Genomic DNA, 24869 nt, shown 5'->3' on the forward strand with positions numbered 1-24869 from the left:
AAAAACTGCATTGAGAAACTTACATTAATGAAGCAAGCAGGCTCCCAAAATCCTGTGGGGGTAAGAGAATGCAAACCTGCTCTGTCACCCCCACCCTGGCCCAGGACACCTGCTATTGGAGTTCTGGATTATCTCTGAGGAGAATGGATCCATCATTCAGACAGAGAGCATTGTTGGAGAAAGTAGTTGTACATACCATTTTTATATTCTTTGGATTTTGTACCAACTATTTTAATATTACAAGAATCAGGTTTCATAGGTGAACTGAAGACGGCCACAATCCTCAGAAGTAATTCACATAATGCATATAAAAAAGCAGATTCTGCTCATGTTATCCATAGTGGAGGAGGTCCTCCGAGAACTGGGAATTCTCAAAACATTTTTGCTACTGCAAAGAAATCCAAAGGGATGTGGATTCAAACACTTTTTCATGTATATACCTTACTTATATGGAAAAATGTCATGAAACTCTTATGCCATAAAGCATCAGAATTCTGATTCCTAAAAAGGTACCAAAATCCTCCCATGTCAGTGGATTCACTGTAGTATCTAGTCTGGAATAAAGCATCATATTTCCTTTTTCTTCTCCATGAATAAATTACCCTATGGGAAACTTCACTGCATTTCAGAGATTTATACTGAAAAAGGATGCTTGTTTTTCTTACCAATCATGCCAGCTTTGTTATTTCTCATTCATTTATTCATTTAACCAACAGATATTTGTTGAGTTCCACAAATACTCATTGTGTGTGGGGGTGGGAAAGTTAGGAAGATCAAAATAGATTTTCTGTCCTCACAGAGCTTCATGTCTAGCGAGGGAAATACGAAAGGGACATTCAAATAAAGTGCAATGACTACAGTATAGAGGGTAGCTCAGGCTTCCCTGCCTATGGAGAGATGGATAATATTGACTGGGACCCACCCCCAGATCCATCACCTGGGGGGTCAGAAGCTCCACTCTGCATATTCAAGCTGTCACCATTTTGCACATTTAAAAAAAAATTTAATTCCAATATAATTAACATGCAGTGTTTTATTAGTTTCAGGTATACAGTATAGCGATTCAACACTTCCATACATCACCCAGGGCTCATCACAACACATGTGCTCCTTAATCCCCACCACCTATTTCACCCATATCTCCACTCGCCTTCCGTCTGGTAACCAGCAGTTAGTTCTTTGTAACGAAGATTCTATTTCTTGGTTTGTCTTGCTCTTTTTTTTTTTCTTTGCCCGTTTGTTTCTTAAATTCCACATATAATTGAAATCATATAGTATTTTTCTTTCTCTTTGTTCACTTAGCATTATACTAAGTATCTCCACGTTGTTGCAAATGGCAAGATTCTGTTGCTTTTTATGGCTTAGTAGTAGTCCATTGCGCATATATACCACAATTCCTTTATCTATTCATCTATTGATGGACATGGGCTGCTTCCATAATTTGGCCATTCTAAATAATGCTGCTATAAACATAAGGGTATGCGTATCTCTTCAAATTATTATTTTAGTATTTTTTTGGTAAATACCCAGTAGTGTGTTTCCTGGATTGTAGGGTAGTTCCATTTTGAACATTTTGAGGAACCTCCATACTGTTTTCCACAGTGGCTGCACCAGTTTGCATCCCCACCAACATTGTACCAGGAATTTTCCACATCCTTGTCAACACTCCTTGTTTCTTGAGCTTTTGACTTTAGACATACTGTCAGGTGTGAGGTGATAGCTTACTGTGGTTTTGATTTGCATTTCCCTGATGATCAGTGAAGCTGAACATCTTTTCATGTGTCTGTTGGCCACCCGAATGTCTTTTTTGGAGAACTGTCTGTTCATGTCTTCAGCCCATTTTAAAACTGGTTTTTTTTGGGGTTTTTTTTTTTTTTTTGGTGTTGAGTTGTAGAAGTTCTTTATATATTTTGGATACTAACCCTTTATTTGATACATCATTTGCAAATTCTTTGTCCATTTAGGAGGCTGCCTTTTAATTTTGTTGATTGTTTCCTTTGCTGTGTAGAAGCTTTTTATTTTGATGTGGTCCCAATAATTTATTTTTGCTTTTATTTCCCTTGCCTCAGGAGACATATTTAGAAAAATGTCACTATGGTGAATGTCCGAGATATTACTGCCTCTGCTCTCTTTTAGGATTTTTATGCTTTCAGGTCTCACATTTAGGTACTTACTCCATCTTGAGTTTATTTTTGTGTATGGTGTAAGAAAGTGGTCTGCTTTCACTCTTGCATATAGCTGTCCAGTCTTCTCAGCAACATTTGTTGAAGAGACTATCTTTTTTCCATTGGATATTCTTTCCTGCTCTGTCAAAGATTAATTGACCGTGTAATTGTGGGTTTATTTCTGGGTTTTCAATTCTATTCTATTGATCTATGTGTTTTTGTGACAAGACATTCTTGTGTCTGTTTTTGTGATCATTTTGGTTACTACAACTTGGTAGTATAACTTGAAGTCTGAAATTATAATCCCTTCAGCTTCACTCTTCCTTTTTTTTTAAAATATTTTTATTTATTTGACAGAGAAAGAGAGAGATCACAAGCAGGCAAAGAGGTAGGCAGAGAGAGGGGGGGAAGCAGGCTCCCCGCTGAGCAGAGGGCCCGATGTGGGGCTCAATCCCAGGACTCTGAGATCATGACTTGAGCCAAAGGCAGAGGCCTAACCCACTGAGCCACCCAGGTGCCCCTTCACTTTTCTTTTTCAAAATTGCTTTAGCTATTCAGAGTCTTTTGTGGTTCCATATAAATTTTAGGATTGTTTGTTCCAGTTCTGTGAAAAATGCTGTTGGTATTTTGATAGGGATTGCATTAAATGTGTAAATTGCTTTAGGTGGTACAGACATTTTAACAATATTTGTTCTTCTAATGCATGAGTATGGAATGTCTTTCCATTTCCTTGTATCACCTTCGTTTTCTTTCATCAGTGTTTTATAGTTTTTAAGATACAGGTCTTTCACCTCTTTTATTCCTAGGTGTGTATTATTTTTGGTGCAACTGTAAATGAGATTGTTTTCTTAATTTCTCTTTCTGCTGCTTCATTATTAGTGTATGGAAATGTAACAGATTTCTGCGTATTGATTTTGTATCCTATGACTTTACTGAATTCATTTATCAGTTCTAGTAGTTTTTTGGTGGAGTCTTCAGGTTTCCTATATATATACTATCAAGTCTACAAATAGTGAGAGATTTACTTCTTCATTACCAATTTGGGTGCCTTTCATTTCTTTTGCTGTCTGAATCCTGAGGCTAGGCCTTCCAGTACTATGTTGAATAAAAGAGGTGAGAGTGGACATCCTTGATTTGTTCTTGACCTTCGGGGGAAAGCTTTCAGTTTTCCCCCATTGAATATAATGTTCCCTGTGAGTTTTTCATATATGGCTTCTATTATGTTGAGATGTATTACCTCTAAATCCACCTTGTTGAGGGCTTTTATCATGAAGGGATGTTGTACTTTTTCAAATGCTTTTTCTGAATCTTGAAATGATCATATGGTTTTTATCCTTTCCTTTACTGATATGATATATCATGTTAACTGACTTGTGAATATTGAACCACCCTTGCATCCCAGGAATAAATCTCATTTGATTGTGATGAATGATTTTTTTAATATATTGTAGGATTTTATTCTTCACTTCTTTCAAAGAAGACATCCACCCATCCCTTCCTCAAATTTTACTTGACACTCATTTGCAAGTGTGGCTGACTTTAATGAAGATTTAGAAATCATGAGGGCAGCTCATAGCACAGTTGCATAGCGAGACTGTGAAAATATATCTGGATATTCATGGTTTTAAAAGTCCACTCAACCACTCCACCTTCTCACTGGACTTTCATCTCTCTTTAGTGCTAATCCTTGCCTGCTTTCTCCTTCCTCCACTTCTCTCCTTACCCTTTGCTTCCCTTCCCACCATTGCTCAGAAACAAGCAGGCAATCGACCAACCACCCACCCTCATCACAATTAACAACACAACATACAATAAACAAATTCTTTTAATTATTATGGAGCCTGACCACCTTTTTTGTCATTTGGGCTCCTGAAGACAACCATGCTCTCGGAGTTACAACTTCTACTCCAAAAGCCTTATGTACATATTATACTAAATACAGGCTTTTTCTATCCTAAGAGAAATTCTATTGCCATCTGTTAAGATGCATATTTTTAGTCTGGATATATTATAAATTAGGATGCATGTTTGACAGAAAAGTAGGAGGTACAATAAAGCACAGTATTAAAACAGAGGGACTGGACTTAAACTGAGGAGGTAGAAAAGGAAAGCTTCTGTGAGAGAGAGTAACATTTCTGAAGACAACATGTTAGCACAGTTCAGTGACAAACAGGAGGGAAGAACATTTCAAGTAGTGGGTCTGGAGATGGGAAGTGGTTTGGTGCACTGGAAAAGCTGAAAAGAGCCCAGCATGGCTATACCCTAAAGAGGAAGAAGAGAAAGAGAGGGATGAAGGTAGAGTGGTGAACAGGGACCTGATCACGTGGGACATTGTAGGTCACATGACTGCAATTTTTAGGTTCCTGAATCTTCTCTAACAAATAAAATGACTCCATGAATTATTTTTTTCTAAACTTTGCATTTATTTATTTTTGAAACTAATGCAATCCTGCCAAACCTGGCAAATGCGTATACATGTGTATACACACAGACACACACACACACACACACGCACGCACACAAAACACCTTCCCTGAGGGCCATATAATTTGGCATTATTATGAAGTCTATCCTATAGCCATATGCATGATTCTGGGTCAGCTGGGTGATTAGTTGAAATTTACCTCCCTATTAATTTTCTCTCCACAGTAATATTTCCTGCAGAGAGACCCACAAAATGAGGGTTTCTGTACAAGATTAAAAAAATGTTGCCTGCCAGCAGCATGAATTTTCTATCAGTTTTTAGGATTTGGATCTGTTCAGCCAACACATCCATTTCCTGTGAAGAACAAGAAGCTTCTTGCTCTGCTCAGTGCCTTACTAGTGTTAAGGCCTGGCAGGAATACATCTAAATTCTGTTTACCACCAGGGTAAACTGCCTTCCTATGGCATTCTTGTGGAAAGGCACTTTTTTGGGATTCAGCATATTCTCACATATTTACAGGTACTGAAAATGACACACCACGTACACTGCAGACATCATGCCCACTGCTTACTGTCGTTGTTACTCTGTGATGATGCTAGTTTTGCTGTTTTCTGGAAATAAATTATTTTGTTTATTCTCCCAATTCTATCTACCCCAAACTATCTTACTTTTCTTCTCCATTCTTACTTTTCAGCTACTAATAACCATGCCTTTTAAGCTTTTTATTAAAAGTAATAAATTAAGACATTTATCTTTGCCTTGTAACCACCAACATGTGCACGAGCACTCCCAGAGTACTGAGTTTACCAAAATTCATTACAGTAGCAACAACATTCACTGGCTTTAGGGAAAAAACTCTCCACTTACAGTTAGATACTTGTTAGTCTTACACAACTGTACCTTCCATACAGGGTAATACTTTAAAAGTAAGATAGTTTGAGGAAGCAGTATCTTCTGTGGTTCTTCCTTACAATGAAGCCATTGGCCATTTGCTGAGCTTGACTCTGCTGGCTGGACTACGACTCCAGCCGGTCATCCTGTGAGTCAACACTTATGGTGGAACCTTGGCTACTGGTGTCAGCAGTTTCATAGGACTTTTGGTCTTTGGCAAAGTTGATGAAAACCTGATTTTTTCCAAGGAAAATAAAGTCATTAGTGCTTGGTAAGCCAAAGGAAGAAATAACACACCACACACACACACACAGTGAAAGAGAAAAAAAGAAGAAAACTAGATATTATAGGCATATGTCCATAGAGAAATATATATTCTCATTAGTATTCTTTTAGATATTTAAATTTAACTGGGGTGGGAGGTGCTGCCTAGATGGGTCAGTTGGTTAAATGTCCCACTCTTGATTTCAGCTCAGGTTGTGATCTCAGGGTCTTGGGGTCAAGTCTCATATCAGACTCTGTGCTTGGTGCAGAACCTGCTTGTTCCTCCCCCTTCTGTCCTTCCTCCTTCTCATGCTTTCTCCCTCTCAAAATTAAATAAATAAAGCCTTAAAAAAATTGGCACACCTGGTCAGCTCACTGGGTTAACCCTCTGCCTTCAGCTCAGGTCATGATCTCAAGGTCCAGGGACAGAGCCATAATTCGGGCTCTCTGCTCAGCAGGGAGCCTGCTTCCTCCTCTCTCTCTGCCTGCCTCTCAGCCTACTTGTGATCTCTCTCTCTCTGTGTCAAATAAATGAATAAAATCTTTAAAAATAATTTAACTGGGGTTTGAAAATAAAACCTATATCTATAATTATAAGCATAATACAAATCTAAAGCAATAATTAAATATCTATAACCACATATCTGTAATAAGATTTACATTAATATCTCTATCAAGTATAATCCAGGAGGCCAAGCGAAGCCATTATCAAATGTTTATATGATAACATTGAGAGAAATTTCACTAGTTTCAAGAGTTAATGCACTAAAATAAAATTTGTATAGAGAGCCCACATTATGCTCAGTAAGCCAATTATTTAACAGACTGACCTTTATTACTTGGTTTAAAATCATTAAGTCTATCATAGATTGCTCTAGAAACTGAGAGTCTACTTTGTGTCAGACATGGTCCCGGTAGTTGATTTTAAGTCAAAGGCTAAATTTTCTGGGTCAGTAAAGCCTTAATTGCTCAAAGCCCCCATAAAAAATTGTCCATAAAATGCAGCTCTTAGAGGTCCCTGAGGCCTAACGTTTAGACCTGTCGTGACGACAGATGCTATTAAATGTTTTATATATCAGGTGGTTGAGCTGTACAAAATTAACACGCTGCGAAGATGATGAAAGACGACCCCTAAAGCCTCTAGTTATCGAATACAGAGTAATTAAGACAGATGATGTGAGTGAAACAAAAAAATTCTGCATTTACCACTCTGGTTGCCTGAATCTAGCAGATCTACAGGTCTGGCACTGAACTCCCTCTAGAAACCCCCATCCTATGCTAACCCAGGAAGACAATAATATTATTTAAGAAACCTACCAAGGGGTGGGGGCAGAAAAAGAAACCTAACAAGGAGAAAGTGAGGAAAGTGTTAATATCTATTTGTTTTACAGGTTTGTTGCTTTACATATTCATATAACCTAATGGATATAAATGTCTTATAGAAGGGAAAAATCTTCTTTTCTCTATTAAAAAACAGTTAATGCTTTTCACACTTTTTCTGAACATCCCAAAATGCAGTTAAAAATAAATTAAGGTAAGTTTTTCAGGTGCCAAGTTTAGATAATGTTTCAATTACAAATAAAATGAATGTTATTAAAAAGAAATAACCAGAATGTGTAATAATTAATAAATGACATTATGCGTACGGATCATGGTATCCCACTCACCTCTTCCAGGGTAGTCTGACTCACTAAGAAATTTGTGATATTTAAAGCAGTCTTGTTGGTTTCCAGCAGATCAAAAATGTTTGCTACTCCTCCTGCTGTGACTGGCACATGATACTCTAGCATGCTGAGGTGCTGATCCTGTGGGGACGAAAGGGAAACATTTATTCTGCTATGTCTGATAATACTGAGGTGACCGCAGAAGTCGACCAAGAGCTAACACTGAAATTCCTTCCACTGACAGTGATGAGACGGTGTAAAGGATGGCTATGTCTTGCAACTAACAACCTGCAAGGACGAGATGAAAAGTTCTACAAATATCAAGAAGAAAACAAATTAAATGCCTAGCAACAATTCCAAAGTATTCTATATTCCTATGCACTTATAAAGTCCTTATAGTCTTCCTAGAAAAAATACTGTAAAATGGTATTTTAGATGTCCGATTATGCTCAGCTCATATAAGGTTGTTATCAGAGATCACATTTAGAAAAAAAAATTTTTTTTGTTTTAATGTAGACCTTTCTAAAAGGCTAGGGATTAACTGTTCAATTTATACTGGCTAAAAAGCTAGATTTCAAAAGCACCGTGTAGGAAAAGTCTCATTAAAATACGCCACATTCAGGGTGCTTGGGTGGCTCAGCCATTTAACCGTCTGCCTTCTGGCTCAGGTCATGATTTCGGGGTGCTGGGATGGAGCCCCGCACTGGACTGCCTGCTCAGTGGGGAGTCTCTTCTTCTCCCTCGGCCCCTCCCCCCACCTGCGCATGCCCACTTGTGCCAGCTCTCTCTCAAATGAATAAAATCTTTAAAAAAAATACGCCATGTTCTCTCTTAACTCACCCTAAAATTCTTCCCAATGTCTTTATTTAGACCATAGTATCACCATCTACTTAGTAATCTATTCTTGTTTCCTTGGAGCATACTTAACATCCTGCTTTTCTACATGTTTACTCAGTTACCATATCCTATTTGCTTCTCCTCTAAAACGCTTATCACATTTAAACCATTCCTCTCTGTCTGCACCATCAGTGTTAATCCCATTCTCACCCCTCCGTATCTGAGCGACTGCCACAGTGTCCTCTGTGGCCTAGAGCCTGCGTACCGTCACACGTTCTGGCACACAGCAGCTAGGATAATCTTTCTGGGGCACTCTCTGATCAAGATATGTTCTTACTCCAGCATCTAACCCTGCAACCTATATGGGTCAGATCAAGACCGTGAATTTCACCTGGTATTCAAGACTTCTGTGGCTGGAAACCTCTCCTTTTCTTACTCCTTTGCTCTCTGCCTAACCCCTCCTATTGACCCGTGGGTGCATCACACCTGTCGTCACATTCAGACTTTCTTACTTATTTAATCCCCCGACTGCTGCTCTTGCTACTTCTCTTCTAGAGATCTAGAAACCTCCACCCACTTGCAGAGAATGGTCTGTCGAGAGAGACCTGAGACTTTTATGATCACTGCATTTGCTCTGTGTAGCCCTGGTCCCAGAACACACCGACATGAATGGAATCTCATCACTCAATGAGCAAACACTGGTTTCGACCTGGAAACTAACCAAAAGAAAAAGCACTACAGTGATTTGTGTAAGGCGAAGTATCCTTTAATTTTTAAATTTAATTTTAATTTATACGGTAGAAAATGGACTTTGATAAGAATCATAAAAGCTATTATTTCCTGGAGAAGTCAGATGAGGTTTGGGAGGTCGAGGCAAAGGTATTCTATAGAGGTAAAAGAATGGTTTTAAAATATGTAATATGTACTCTCTTTTGCTCTCTACAATCATGGCACATTAATATGGTGTCTTGTAGTTTACAAAGTAGCTTTGTGGGCATTTTATCATCCGCTCCTCACACCAGTCTTGTGAGGTAGATGTTATTATTCCTATTTCATAAAGGAGAAAGAGGAAGTTCAGAGACTTTAAATGTCTTGGTGGAAAACACACAGGCAGAGCTGGATCGTTGCCCAAGCCTTTAAATTTTTTTCCACCGTTCCTCACCTGATGTCTTTTATTTTTATTTTATTAAATATTTTACTTATTTATTTGAGAAGGAGAGAACACACATGGGGAGGGGGGCAGAGGAAGAAGCAGGCTCCCTGCTGAACAGGAACCCAACACGGGGCTAGACCCCAGGACCCTGAGATCATGACCTGAGCCAAAGTCTCACACTTAACCGACTGAACTTCCCAGGTGCTCCCACCACCTGATTTCATTTGAAAACATTCACTTGCTATAATCATCTTGTACAAACTATCTGTACATGAAAGATATTATAAAGACAGCTTTTTTTGTCCCATGCATTTATTTTAAGTATATGCTATGTGAGATATATACACATATCTGTGCCTGTCCATCCTATGAATATATATATATATATATATGATGAAATTAAGTGAACAACATTTCAGCTAAGAAGAACTTGATTTCCAAGCAGTTCTTTCAAACCATTGTGGGCTTGTCTTCCAAATGAGAGGAACAAGATGATAATATTCTCTAGCTATGACATTCTGGAATTTTACATTTTTTTAAAATAAGAAATGTCCTTGATCATATATAGTATCTGTCATCCCTCAGTTCCTTAACATATATAATTCATAAACTAGTTATATATACAACTCTAAAACTAATAGTATGGTCATAAAGTCTTTGTGAGGAAGAAATAAAGATACATAAAAGGACTACACTTCATTTATGTATATATGTTATGTATGTATGTATGTATGTATGTATATATGTATTTTAATGTAAGCCCTACACCCAACGTGGGGCTTGAACTCACAGACCCTGAGATCAAGAGTCACACATTCTACAGACAGAGCCAGCCAGGTACCCCAGGAGTTCATTATTTTTAAATAGCTATAAAATCTTATAATTAACTTAAAGATTCTATTTGTTCATACTGTGTTTCAGAATATCTTATATATCTTGAACTAATAAATATGTTATAATTAATAATAAAATTACACTCAACTTGAAAATAGCAAGTATCCATATTAGATTATGACTATCAAAACCAATCAAGACCTAAAGGCAGGACAATTTCCTACTTACTTTTAAGTATGTTTTTGGAAAGTGCAGTTGCATAAACCTTGTGAGGGCCTCCATGCTCACTTTGGTATTCTTCAAGTGAACCTTGACAGTAAATCCTCGTCCAAAACTAGAAAGAGAAAGTGCAAAATGTGGTATGAGTTACATTTTGCTGAAATAACTCCCCTGGAATTCTAGGTAATGAAACAGGACCCAAGCTGACTATTACAGCCTCTTTCTTAAATAAAGACTGCCATTTTGCCGTTAAAGTTCAAGATGTGTTGCAACTGGCAATAGTGCACTGCCATGATTTTTTATTTAGTTCTACCACTATACAAAGTCACACTCCTTGGACAAAAGCTGCATTAGAAAGAAAAGATAAAAACTTGGCTTTCATTGACATCAATGAACTGGCATCTAATGTCAGTATCCGGGGTTAAATACTTTCTAATTTAAAACTAACAAGGTCTTAAAAAGGCAAGTCATTGGAGATTTGGTGTCCCAAGTCACTGGGGTTTTAAAAATGAATGATGATTTATTATGTTAGCTAACTGTTTCCCCAAGTACAGATTTTGTAAACAAGTCACAACAGACTCTGTGAGAACAACATATAATGTCTCTTTCATCCTTTTTTCTTACTTATCTTGGCTCATATTATTTCATAAGAAGCTGACTTGTACAGATAAAGGTATAAAGTAACATCCTGAAGTTTGGAGATTAGCATGGACATGTATAGGTACGTATGTACTCTGGCAAATGTAAAATATTAATTTAATTTTAATTTGGTAATATGATATTTGTATACATTTCCCCAAAGTATTATTGGTTAAAAGGTTCTGAATGCAGGAAAAATGTTAAACAGCTTACTAAAAGCCTGTGCACATGGTACATGAACACGCAAGATAAAAATCTATGCCTTTCTGTACTTGTCAAGATCTAACTTGTTATCAAGTAAATTCTTAGAAAACTCCTTTCTGAGAGTATTTGTATTGCAGTTTTTTTTCTTTTTAAGACCTTTTAGTAAGATAATTTAACTTTCAGGTGAGTTGGAGATCAACTTTTTCTTCCCATTTTGTTTCTTGTCACAGACAAGCTGTGAAGCAATCCTCAAGGTTAGTACAGTACTGGTAGAGTGACTTCCCCGCACTGTATGTTAAAACAAACAACACAATAGTTCTTCACTTGCTTTTTTTTTTTTTTAAGACTTAAATTGTTTATTTTAGAGCAAGAGAGAGAGCAAGCACTGTGGGAAGGGGCAGAGGGAGGGGGAGAAAGCCACTCCACCAGTGCAGAGCCCGGTGTGGGGCTCCATCTCGGGACCCTGAGATCACAACCAGAGCTGAAACCAAGACTCAGAAGCTTAACAGACCGAGCCGCCCAGGCGCCTCTCACCGGCTCTTTATATGCTGCAAAGACCCCATACACTGGAACCTTCCATTCACCATAATGGCCAACCTGGTGCAGAGAGCTTCACATTCTTCCATGCTGAAAGACAGAACCACATCAGAACGCCGGGCACAGGAAAGTGCTCGTAAGCGTAAGTTCAAATGTTTCATTACGGCACCTCAGAAATACTATTTTAGTGCTTTAAAACGTCCTTTCCCTTGAAGGACACAAAAAATACATTTTAAAATATAAATTAAATGTCTTCACCTAGGGTTTATTACTCTTTATTCTCCAGCTTGAAGCCATCTCGCTCACCTGCAATGCCCTCTCATCAAACACGGTATTTCTTTCAACCTCTTTCAAGCTTAGGCTCAAGACCTACATTCCCTGAGAAATGTTTCCAAAATAATCCTGAGCTTTTTTTCATGACACTTCATACTCCATATTCAGTTGGCTTTTATGCTTTCTTATTTATAACTAGTTAACCTGTACTTGATTATATAATCCCTCATTTCAAGAACTATGACAACTGGTACAAATCCACTCCACTTCATACAAAAATGAATGGAAATTAAAAGACTGGCTTCAGAACATATAGCATGCTGGGCAAAGCTAGGATATCAATGTGACTCTTAATTATAAAAAAAATCTAGAACTTTTTCTACTATATGATCATTGAAGTGAAAGGATGACTTTAATACAAGGCTAACCTTACAAGGCAGACACAGACAAAATGCTTCAGTAGCTTTTTTACTGAATCGATTGAAGGATCCACTTCATGGAGGAGGTCTGGGAGATCAGAACTCAGATTTTGTCAAATAACCATTTCAGGAAAACAAACAAACAAAAACAAAAACAACAAAAAAACATTTCAGGTCGAAAGCCAGGCAGGGACAGGGTGTGGTGATAGGGAAGAGTAGTAAGTGTCTGTGGAACTACTAAGTCATTTAGATTGACTGAATGTTGGGGGGGGGGGGTGTCACAGGAAAAAAAAAGACGGGAAATTTAGATGAGGCCAGACAATAAAAGGCCTTCCATAGGAAGGCTGAGGATGATGAACTTTATGCAACAGGGAGTAATAGTTTAAGTTCCTCTTAAGAGAAATTTGTTTTTACTTTTTATTTTTAAATTTCCTTTTAAAGATTTATTCATTTGTTTTAGAGAGAGAGAGAGCGCGCATGTATGCCCGCGGGGGCGCACACACGTGACGGGAGGAGCAGACGGAGAGAATCCGCAAGCAGACTCTGCTGAGGAGGGGCTTGATCTCAAGACCCATGAGATCGTAACCAGAGTCCAAACCAAGAATGGGACAGTCACTAGACTGAGCCACCAGGCACCCTAAGAAAAACTGTTTGTACACAGATCGCTTAGGCCCTAACCCCCTACCACGGGAGCTGGATTCTCACGTGAAACCTGCCTGAGTTGCTCCCATGACGACAACATAAATTACTTTAACCCAACTGTGGCTTCGTTACCCAGGCACACTCTACAGGAGTTTCTCTTCCCATCTCTCCTCCTAGAATCCTGTCACTGGCCCTCGGGTTCCCACCCTCAGTTTACCTGTGAGACGTGAGGATGACGGAACACTTATTCTGCACTTCTTCTGAAATGATCTTCCAGAGATGCCGTTTCGACTTAGGATCCATCCCAGAGCTTGGCTCGTCCTTAATAGAAAGTTACAAGAAAAATTTATCAAATTAATTAATTTTTGATGAGGTTCTTTACATGAATCACTGCGTCTCACTTGCCTAGAACAGAAATCACTTTGTGAAGTCCTGTGACAAACTTGTTTTATACTTAATAGGCTTCTTTCTGCTGCTGTCAAAAAGCTCAAAATTAATCATTTAGAATTGTCAATCTGTTTTAAAAAAGTGTTTCAGTGAGGTTGACACCCTGTTACTTTACACTTGTCTCGTATTTCTTTGGGAAAAAAATCTGCATCAATTACTGACAAAGTGGGGTTTCTGCATTTAATACTACATTGTCACAGATATATCTGAAGCTACATCAACAAGATTGCTACCTTGCTCCTGAGAGCAGAACTGTGGCTTTGTGTGGTAATAGAGCATATGCTGCTCACAGAACACAACTTTTGATTTTTCAGTTAGTATGTTTGAGGTATATCTTATTTTATTTTATTTCTTTCTGAACTTCTTAAAAAATTTACTTAATTTTTTATTTTTATCAACATGTAATGTATTTATTTTGAGGTATATTTTAAATTCTATGTTATTAATTGAAATTGAATCCTCTTCGGAGGAATAAAAATAATATTTGCAGAAATTTCCACGTAGAAAATACAAATTATATTTTAAGATAAATGATGTTTTGGAAAATTGTTCAGACACAAAATTCAAAATAGATGACAAACGGATTGCTAAATAAGCAATAATAGATTGTAAGAGATGATTAAATTAACAAATTAGAGAACAAGATTAGGTCATAATTAAGAGGTCTGTTTTCTCAGTGGAGAGTATGTACATAGGATTATCTGAGGCTTGTCTTTATAGTAAGAGGCTAAAGGAATGAGTGTTGATCTGGGGAAACAGGAAAGGATATCCTGTCACTGCTCCTATTGAAGGTGAGAGCGTATGACAGAAAATATGACAGCTTTCTTTCATAGCCTGTATTTCAGCTCAGCTCATTAATACGTAACATTTGCCTAGCAATTTTAAACATTTTAAATACTTTACATCTATTCTTTCACAGAAGTGCCTAAGGATTGTTTTGTTCAAGTTAAGGGACACTTAGACAATAAAATTCCACCATAAGCATTGATGGGCAGGGATGTAACACATTATAAACCGGTATTACGGAAAGGTAGGTTGCGCCTCACTTAGCTGGTTGGTTTAAATGATGGAGTCCTCTGTAGGACTTAATCCCTGGAATAATGTGGTGATTTATAATTGAATTTGTATTGCATACAGTCAAAATTCTTCTGAAGTTCAGAGTTCCTTAAATGAAGTGCATCTTCCAAAATAAGCGCAGGTTCATTTCTCAGAAATAGGCCCCTTCCCAGCGTCTGGCCTGAAGAGCAGGGAGCCCTATCGATCACGTCTATGGGTAATTTGTATTCCAGGTGATGAATTAAATTTTCCAACTCTTAACCAAAATATAAATGTGGAATGCATTTCTTGCATCAAAGAATTCAAATAAATTAAAGAGGCATACTGTCAATCCCAAACTAGGTAACACATATTTTTAAGTACCAGGGAAATGAAATTTTAGCACAACATATTGCCCTAAACTCTGTCTTTCCATTTTAGGAGAAGTTGGAAAATATGTTGGTTCACCTCATGAGTTACTAACAACAGATTTCTTCAATAATGGGCGATCAAACTGTTCTGTATTCCGTAACTACTTATTAGAATATCCTGAATTTGTTCTGGCTTCTTCCTGTTCCCATAACAAGTATTTCTTCTGAAATGGACTAGCCATAGCTCTTTGCTGATATAGATTCCCTTAATAAGGGCACCTGGGTGGCTCAGTCGGTTAAGTGTCTGCCTTCACCTCAAGTCATGGTCCCAGGGTCCTGGGATCAAGTCCTGTATCGGGCTCCCTGCTCAGTAGGGAGCCTGCCTCTCCCTCTGCCTGCCGCCCCACCCCTGCTTGTGCGCACGCGCGCTCTCTCTCTTTCTCTCTCTGACATAAGAAATAAATAAAATCCTTAAAAAAATAAATTCCCTTAATGAGGTGGTATATGTAAGATGTTTTGCAAAATAACCAGCACAAAGGGAGACCTCAGTAAAGATTTATGGCAACAATGACAATAAAATGTTACACACACTACTGGGTATGTGGGTCTAATCATGCAGTCCCCTTTTCCACAACGATCTTCTTACCAGCAGGAGGATGGAAGGTTTCCCTATCAAGGCCAGTGCGGTGGATAATTTTCTTTTTGTGCCATAACTGCACAAAGAGGTAGCTCTGTCCTTATAGGGCATCAGGTGAAGTCTCCTCAGGAGTTTATGAACAGTCTGTGGGAGGAAAAGAGGAGTTAGGTTGTTGACCTTCTGCTGCCAAAACCCTAACAGCACTGCAGGGAGAAAAGATAATTGTGAAAGAAAGTTCTATAATGAAGAAATACATACTGAAAACAATTCAAACATTTAAACCCAACTTATTTTGCTTTTACTTTTAAAGGTCCACCTAAAAATTAATAATGTCTTAAAGAGATAAGAACAATTCTGTGGAGGCTCATTTTTAAATGGGATTCCCCCCACCGAAATGTGTGTTGTGTATTTACAATTGGACTGGACTTTCTGCAGGATTTCTATATACAACTTGAAAGAGCTGAAACAGAATTCTACCCTTCACAAGGCAGGTTTCTCACAGACTGTCCTCTTTGTTTCATCTTTCTTCTTACGGAGGGGGCAAATTGTCACAAAGGCTTGATGTCTATTTAAAACTGACCCAGTATCAAAACTGCAGTGCGTTAACTTAGGAGTCATGGGCTCGTGAGGCTATTTCTGTAGCTAAACAGCTCTGGCAAAGAGTGGAATCCTAGGAGGACTTCAACAGGTCCTCAGGGTGGCAGAAATAGAGAAAACTGTCCCAAGAGTCAGCCATTCCAGTAAAAAGGCAAATGATGGCACTGAAGTACAAAATCACATTTAAAAAAATCAAAATGGAAGCCATTCGCTTTTACGTGGGCAGTTTTTGGGGAATCCCGTTTCAGAACTTATCTAAACACAGGAGGGTGCGCAGACATCACCAACCACGGCTCAGCCCTGAGCCTCTGGCAAGTGTGATCCTTTACTGGATAGTTCTGAGCAAATACAGGTCAGGAGCTTCTGCAACTGGGTTCGCAGGCGTCTTGTCTGATATTCACAACGAAGGGAAGACTGCCTCAGTGGTCCGTGACAGCAAGAAAATGCCACAGTTTTCCAGGTCTCACTCAGTTGCGAGGGTAGGGGGTGGGGAGCGAAAACAGTCGTGGTTTTTCGAAGGAACTAGTTTTCAAACTTCTACTCACTTCTTTGATGTCTTGTTCTGGAATTCCATGTATCCTGGCATAGAAATACAGGTGTTCTTCCACAGATACCAGGTCGTCTAAGGCGTCCTCCTGAGGGCAGTATCCAACCAGGGAGCTGTGTGAGTCAACATGACCCAGGGACCTGAGTTGAGAACAGAAAAGACACAGAGTTTCAAAAGGCATGGCCCTGCTCGTCCCCCAATATGGGGAAGGCAGCTCTTTTTGGTCACGGGGATTGGTGATTCTAATAAAAAAAAGGTAGAATATCCCACGACCATATCACACTTAAAACTTACAAATTCCCACCTCCTGGAATAGCTATTTTTCCCCTAAGGATTTAATAATGTGACTACAAAAATAACAAAGAGTTCATTTAATTATTTTTTTCACGTCATTATGTTGTGCTCAGTAAGGTGAAGCCATGGTTTTTCATACCCAGTTTTATTTCTTATCAGAATATTTCCACTTGAAGGAATTATGTCTCCTGTCAGCATCTTGAAGATAGTTGTCTTTCCTGCTCCATTCACCCCAAGAAGGCCAAAGCACTAGTTTGGGAGAGCAAAGAAAAAAACATAGATAAATCCTAATCCAAACCAAAGACACGTTACTATTATATCCTTTCCTCTTTCTCCCTGGGTGAAATAAATTACAAAGAAAAATACATCATTGGAATTATGGATATTGTAGTGTTCTGTTGTAGTGTTCTGTTGGTATTTGATGAAACTTTTTCTCTTTTAAAACAAACGGTTACTTAAATATCTTTTTTCCTTTAACCATCTGAACGTTTGTATATATACTTACGACTTATTTTACACATTATCTTTTCTTATATTATCTGGGTGACATGACAAAACATTCCACAAGTAAGATATGCTAACTTCACAAAGTAATTATATTTATAGATTTCACATTATTCACACAAAATCACAACTTTACTGAATAAGCCGCTGAAGGAATAATTTTATGCTGTTGAATAGATTTGATGCATTTGGTTTGCAGCTCCGCTCAAAAACTAAGGGAAATGCTCACATTCTCTTTCTCCTTTCAAAGCTGACTTCATATTTCTTTTTTTTTTTTTTTGCCTTTGAATATTTAGTTATTTATAAGAGAGTGAACAAGAGAGGAGGGGCAGAGGAAGAGGGGGAGAGAATCTCAAGCAGACTCCACACTGACGTTGAGTTTTATGTGGGGCTCAATCCCATGACCCTGAGATCATGATCTGAGCCAAAATCAAGAGTCCGATGCTTAACCAACTGAGCCACACAGGTGCCCCAATATTTTCTCCATAAAAACAGCAAGAATAAATATGGATGCAGTTCTAGGACCTTGCTTCTGGACACTGGTCTCTTTATGCTGTTTTTCATAAATGGCTGAAAACTACAAGTTGAAGACAGCACCCCACACAGACATTGTGATTGGAAAACCACCCCAGGGAGGACAGCAGCTTGGGATGGGGCTTAGGACTTGGGGTGTGGTGACTCCTTTCTGTTAAGAGGGAAGATTTAGAGGGTAAGTAACACATGGATGTGTGTAAATTTTATATACAGAATCCATCGAAATACTCAGGGGGTAACTTCCTGAGTATTTTTCTAGAAAAAATAATTTCCAGAAAAGAATATTTTTGTCACTTAATATGCCAATATAAAGGGCCATTCAGAACGAAGCAGTGCTCCTCACCTCCCCAGCGGGTATCCCGATGCTGATGTTGTTTACAGCTATGATCTTTTTGTGGATAAGCTGGTAGGTCTTTGTGAGACGATGGAGCTGGACCAGGTCAAAGTCACCTGAGCCATTCTCTACTCGGAATCTCTCAGCCCGCACATCTTCATCTTCATCTATTGTCTCCATTACGGGTGAAGAATTAAATTTTCTAAAGAAGAGTCTAAAAAATGGACCCAGTGATTCTGCATCAGTGATTCTGAACGGCACCGCTCAATTCTCACATATTTTAATAGGTTCTCACTTCACTAAAAGTGTGCAATCACACACTAGGTTTGTTTTAAATTTGTTACGCATTATGCTACTTAAATAAGTTAAATTAGCATGGATGCCATTCACCATATCCAATATGGTATTCGGAATACAGCTTCTGCTTTCCATGCCTTAAATGCTTTCAGATCCACTGTTACAATTCAGAATCTAATTTTAGTGACAAGGGGAAAGTTACCTCCTAAAAGAGAGAACCGAAGTCATTAATAAGACCCAACACTTATAAGTCCATGATCAATTATCACCTTCTTAAAAGAAAATCCTTTTTATTTCTTCTTTTATCATCACCGACATGAATGTTCCTCTATGTTCTGTTTCCTGTGAAAGTCTTACCTAGGATCTAGTTAAGGTTATCAGCCCTGAAAACTAATTAAGTCTCAAACCCACATCAACATCTTGCCTAACATATACTGAAGCAAACCAAATCAAACAAAATTTAAAAACCCAACAAATCAATCAGATCTTCCACCCAATGTACCTGCTTCTTTTAATGATATCCCCAGAGATTTCAACTGCGATGTTTTCTCTGAATCTTCCCCATTTTAAAATCCACTCGTGTCAGTGTCCTAACACTGGAAATGCCTCTAACACCTAACACTGGAAATGCCTCTAACACCCAGTCATCAATCATGTTCTGTCTATTTCTATTACCATCAGAGGCTTTCACTCTTTCTCACCTAAATTCTTCATGAATCTCAAACTGCTCCAATATCTCTGACTCTTCCATTCTAATCTGCAGGACATCCACAGAATCACATCTCCTAAACCACCATCTGATCAGGTTGCTTTCTGGTCAAAATCTTTATTGGACAACTATTTGTTTGTTGAACAAAGTCCAAATCATCTCTTTAGCCAAGTATCTAATAGATTCCATAGTCTTCTGGCCACTTGTTTAAGTTCCTACTAGTTCATTACATTTATTCTACGTTCTAATCACACTGTATTACTCATTTCTCAAATACAAGCCAAGACTTTTTTGCTTGATCTTTGCTCTTGTCATTCTTTTCATTATTTTTACCTTAAGTTTTATTTTTCCATTCGTGATACATGCACATCAATGCATTAAAAAGGTACTGAAGAATATATAGTGAGAATATATAGTGAAAAGTAAGTTTTCCTGTACAGTTCTCTTCAGCAAGGCACCCATAATTAGAGATAGTCAGTGCATATGTACGTATAAATTATAGTTTTTTTCTAACCCAAGTGGTAATAAACAATTCACAAAGTTCTGAAACTAGGCTTTTCACTTAATAATATTAGCAGTAACCCCAAATATTACATACAGAACTGTATCAGTCTGATGACTGCAGTGTTTCACGTATGAACAAAACATAATTTATCAAACCAATCCTTACATGGAGGACATTTAGTTTGTTTTCATTCCTTTACTATTAAGAATGGCTGCTATGACGGATGATTTTATACATACATAATTCTGCATGTATGTGAGCATATTTGTAGGAAAAGAATCCTAGAAATGGAGTACCTGGGTCAATGGTATATACATTTCTTTTTTTTTTTAATTTATGATTCTGTTTTTCTCTTTACCCAATCTTCTCTGAAACCCACTGCTAATATGCTTCTCACTCAGCACTCTTCTCATTTCTACTTTCTATCCTTCCTTTTTAAACAACTCAAACACTACATCTTTTGTTTACGTATGTTTTCTTTTCACCACTGCATCTTTTTTTTTTTTTAAATTTTTTTTTTTCACCACTGAATCTTAAGGCTAATCTCCTTAAGGCTAACAGCTGAGCTTCTTTAGTATTATTCTCTCACTCTACAACAATACTTGCAGACATATAGTAAGGTCTGGTAACTATTTACTAAATGAAATGACTGGTGAATTACTTGACAGTTTTTTTAAGGTTTTTTTTTTTTTTAACCACATTTCCATTTTACTAATGGAAAGATGACTATGGACCACTTCTGAAATATTCTGAACTGAGTTTGATCATGGAGGTCAAACACGGTATTTTCATTTTGTTTACCTGAGTTTCTTTATTAGCCATTCATTGATTAAGAGCCGCAAGAAAAAGAACATGGTGCCCTGAGAAACCAAAGCCACAAACATTGCACCTAATTTATCCATCTCAAAGGTTTCACTTGGGTATTCCACTCCATATGCTTTTAAGAAGTCCAGGACTGACTGTTGTTGAGAAAGTTCAATCAAACCGTAGCCAAAGCAGAATTGTGGAAAAATCAGGAAAATGCGCTTGAGGGTTTCAGAAATAAGTTCTAAAGTCTGAAATGAGAAGGGGAAAAAAAAATGAATCTCGGTGTTAGACTTCTAACAGATTGACAAAAATGCAAAACTAGATGTGGACAAATAGTAAAACTTGAGAAATTCATCTAGATTGGCAAATATTTCACACGTATGCTGAATTTACATGTAAGTATTTACTCTAAACAAACAGTAGAGATTTATACATAAAATACAAGCAGAAAAGGATTATCTTTTTCTTGAGATGATAAGGGCATCAGGCTATCTTTGATCAGGCCAAATCCTGGAGGCTGAATCCCTTCTAGCCCTGCCTTACATCCCAGGAATGCAGAAATAGCCAAGTTGTTGGGGGGTCTGACACAAGGTATTGCTCAAGCCTGAGTAAAAGAGGCATTTGGTAAGGTTAAGTTTTAGAACCTTAGGTAATTTGTACGTGAAGAGAGACTAAAGTGAAGGGAGGAAAGAGCGCCAGGCTATCTCGTTGTGGAACAAATGGCTCGTTTTCACGTTATTCACACTTGGGGTAACCACTTCCAACTCATGAATTGTCTTCTTCCTTCTGGAGTGCGCTTGTCTATTCCTTAGTTCATTTCATTTCCTCTCTATTCTTTCCAATTCAATCTCTGAGCACTGCTAGTGCTTCCTTTCTCACTAATTGTAATTGTCCCCTCTGAATGGAAAGTGATGCTTACAATGGAGTAGATTTCAATACATGACTGAAAGGGGATGAATTAGGTTTGTTCTCTGTAAATGTTCAAAAAAATCTTAACCCACAGTCATAGAACTAAGTCATTGTCCTTGTTACTACCATACCATAGCAATTTGTTAATGAGTAAAAAGTGTAGCTGACCAATTGGTTGCATGATTTTCACAGTGTCATATAATATATCTGATTTCACCTCCATCACCCCGCTCATGCTCTATCAAATGTCAATAGTTTTGACACTGGGCAAATTACAATCATAGGTATAAACCTAGACGGAGCCTAAAAAGAATTTTCAAAGGCTGTAGTTTCTCCTCTACTAAATTTAATAGAGTTAAATGAAATTCCTCTCTTTTGTATTAGATCATGTGAAATACAGAAAATCTTTTCACCTTGAACATGTTGAAACAATTCATACTTTATTGAAGTTTAGCAGACTAATAATGGACCTTACCGGATCATTAGGCTTTTCCTTGGAAAGAAAGTACACCACTGACAGGGAAACAATGGAATTGATGCCAAAAAAAAGGTTGATGCAGACGTAAGTGATGAAAGCCATTCCTGTTTCATGGAAGAGCCCAGCCAGCAAGTACATCCAAGAAAATGTGGCATACCTGTATGTTAATAATACTAAGGATTAAAATTATGCCTTCATCACTATCCTTTAACAAAAAAACAAAACTCTGATAGGGTTTTGAAAATAAATATTTGGGATAAGTTCCTAGATCTCTTATAGTTAGAGCTCTCTTTTATAACATTTTTTGACAAATCTTTTGGATTTCTTAAGTGACAGTAAGAAGCTTCTCTTTTCAGGAAACTTGAGCAGCTGTAGACCATCCAACTACACATTAATTCCTTCTAGACATGTCGTCATCTTATGCAGGGAAGTTTTTTTGTTTTTTTGTTTGTTTGTTTTCTGAGAAAGAAGAGTTTAATCAATATCAATCTTACAATTTAAAGCTGAGAAAAAATAATGACCTTATTTTAAGTTAGCTAACCAGACATGGAATGCCCAGAAGCTGGATGTCCCGCTTGAGCAAATTTGCAGCAACCTTTCCAGTGATGAAGAAGAACTAAAGACAAAGTAATCCTTCATCAGCTACACTGCGAAGTCAATGGATACTACTCGTGCATTCAGGGCAGACAGAACCGCTATGCTTGCACTGATGATGTTAACCTGTACTACCTGTATTGGCCTAATACAGAGATAATATTGTATATGTGTTAGACATCTATAAAAATGTAAATAAAATATATATGAGTACACAACTTACAATGCTATCTACTCATGATTTGTCAATACATAAATCCATACATGTACACACATTTTTCTGATCATTCTAAAGCATCCATTTTTACGTAATTAAATTACATATGTAAATTACATCTGTTCATTCTTTCACTGCAGCTTACCCAAATAGCAGAAGGAGGAGAGATACGGCTCCTAGGTTATTTCCACTGTAGAAGGCAGGTAACTTGAAAATTGCAATGACACCAATTGAAAATGCTACAGGCACCAAGTAGAAGGCCTAGGGGAATATGTAAAACAAGGCTTAATATACAGCATATATTTTTCCAAAAACATCAATAGCCCATCTAGTTAAAATTGTAACAAGTTGACCTTGAAACCGGTGAAGGAATGAATTTTTATTTATGCTCCTGTTGCTTGCCATGTTCAGCTTATTTTACCATTGATTTCACTCTAGAATTTGTCTCCTGTAATAGAAGGTCAAGCCAGTCTCCATCTTTATAGATGTACACAGAGTCCCTGGTGTTCCTGCCTCCAGGCTTTGAGACTTGGAATCATTTGGTGACAGAGGTTCAGTGAGAAAGATAAGACAGTCTTGGTATCTTGGTATTAGATTCAGTCCTCAAAATATTGATTTCATTTTGAATGCTGGAATGCTGACCGGTGGTAGATTTCTAAGGCTTGGTTATCAGTGTGAGACACTCTGTGTAAAATAGCAGGGTGGCGGGTTCCACACATTCTTGGAATTGTAAGTATATGAACAAAGAATTCAGTGTTTTATTGACAAACAGAAATATTAAATGCTGTGCAGGCTGTAGCAAGATGTACACTATAAAGGAGATGGTAATTTAACTGAGGGGGGGCTCCTAAATTGGAATGAATACCAGATATATGACAATAGAATCTAAGTAGTAAGCAGCCCTTCACAGAATCATGTACTTTAAGCTTTCTTGGCTTTAAAGCTCCTATTAAGTCCAGAGGAGTCATTACGATTCTTTTTAGATTTGACTTCTTCAACAAATGCATTTCAGACTTCACTGGATACATTAACAAAGTGGATATGCAGTTAATTACTCTCCAGCTCTTCAAGCCAATGATCTATACAGAAACTCAGACAATTTTGCCATAATCACCAGGCAAATGCATACCACCTCCTGGGCTTTTCGCCAATACTGGCACATTTGGAGTCAAGAAAACCCATCTGAACTTTGGGACCATTTTATGTAAATGAGAGAGCTGTCAGTGAAATTCATCCCTTATTGTGCCAACTATTCTTCTCTAATGATGTCATTCATCAGGGACTGCTACTTCAAATTTTTTACTATTAGTTGATTAAATTCTTATAAGCATGATTATTTGGTACCACTGGGCAAGGCTATTTTGCTCAGTTTTCCTTCTCCACAGTAGTGGCTTTCAAACTTAAGTATACATAAAATACAGGATCCTGTTAAAAATCATATCCTGGCTCTACTCCCAAGGTGCAGAACTAGTAGGTCTGGCGGGGGGCGGGCAGGAATCTGCATTTCAGTAAATGTCCTGTGGAATCTGATATAGATGGTCTCAGACCATAGAGATGAGGGGAGGTGGAGCTTTCCTTTCTCAGATGACTCTAAGACTGATGCAAATGTTTTTTTCTTAATTTACTGACTTGTAATAATCTGAACAAGGTAGGGCCAATAAAGCTAATGCCATCTGTTTTCAAAAGATTTATTTGTTTTTAGAGAGAGAGAGTGCAAGCGAGCATGATTCAGGGGAGGGCAGAGGGAGAGAATCTCAAGCAGGCTTCACTCTGAGTGTGGAACCTGACAGGGGGCTCAGTCTCACCACCCTGAGACCATGACGTGAGCTGATACTAAGGGCTGGACACTCAAGCGACTGAACCACTCAGGTGCCCCTCAAACTGATG

General features: G+C 37.9%; 1 protein-coding gene across 1 annotated transcript in view; it reads right to left on the reverse strand.

The window, feature by feature from the left end:
* Nucleotides 1-3972: 3972 nt before the first annotated feature.
* ABCA12 (ATP binding cassette subfamily A member 12) overlaps nucleotides 3973-24869 on the reverse strand; it is a 283550-nt gene continuing 262653 nt past the window's right edge. Inside the window, exons 44-55 of the mRNA XM_032354711.1 lie at nucleotides 23128-23243; nucleotides 22169-22328; nucleotides 20779-21032; nucleotides 18476-18680; nucleotides 17234-17343; nucleotides 16799-16940; nucleotides 15666-15800; nucleotides 13384-13487; nucleotides 11830-11922; nucleotides 10462-10567; nucleotides 7413-7550; nucleotides 3973-5714 (exon numbers count right to left, since the gene is read on the reverse strand). Coding sequence (XP_032210602.1) covers nucleotides 5607-5714; nucleotides 7413-7550; nucleotides 10462-10567; nucleotides 11830-11922; nucleotides 13384-13487; nucleotides 15666-15800; nucleotides 16799-16940; nucleotides 17234-17343; nucleotides 18476-18680; nucleotides 20779-21032; nucleotides 22169-22328; nucleotides 23128-23243 — 1671 coding nt within the window. The 3' untranslated portion in view covers nucleotides 3973-5606. The remainder of the gene's footprint in view (nucleotides 5715-7412; nucleotides 7551-10461; nucleotides 10568-11829; nucleotides 11923-13383; nucleotides 13488-15665; nucleotides 15801-16798; nucleotides 16941-17233; nucleotides 17344-18475; nucleotides 18681-20778; nucleotides 21033-22168; nucleotides 22329-23127; nucleotides 23244-24869) is intronic.

Source organism: Mustela erminea, chromosome 8, assembly GCF_009829155.1.
Source record: "Mustela erminea isolate mMusErm1 chromosome 8, mMusErm1.Pri, whole genome shotgun sequence".
Lineage (NCBI taxonomy): Eukaryota > Metazoa > Chordata > Mammalia > Carnivora > Mustelidae > Mustela > Mustela erminea.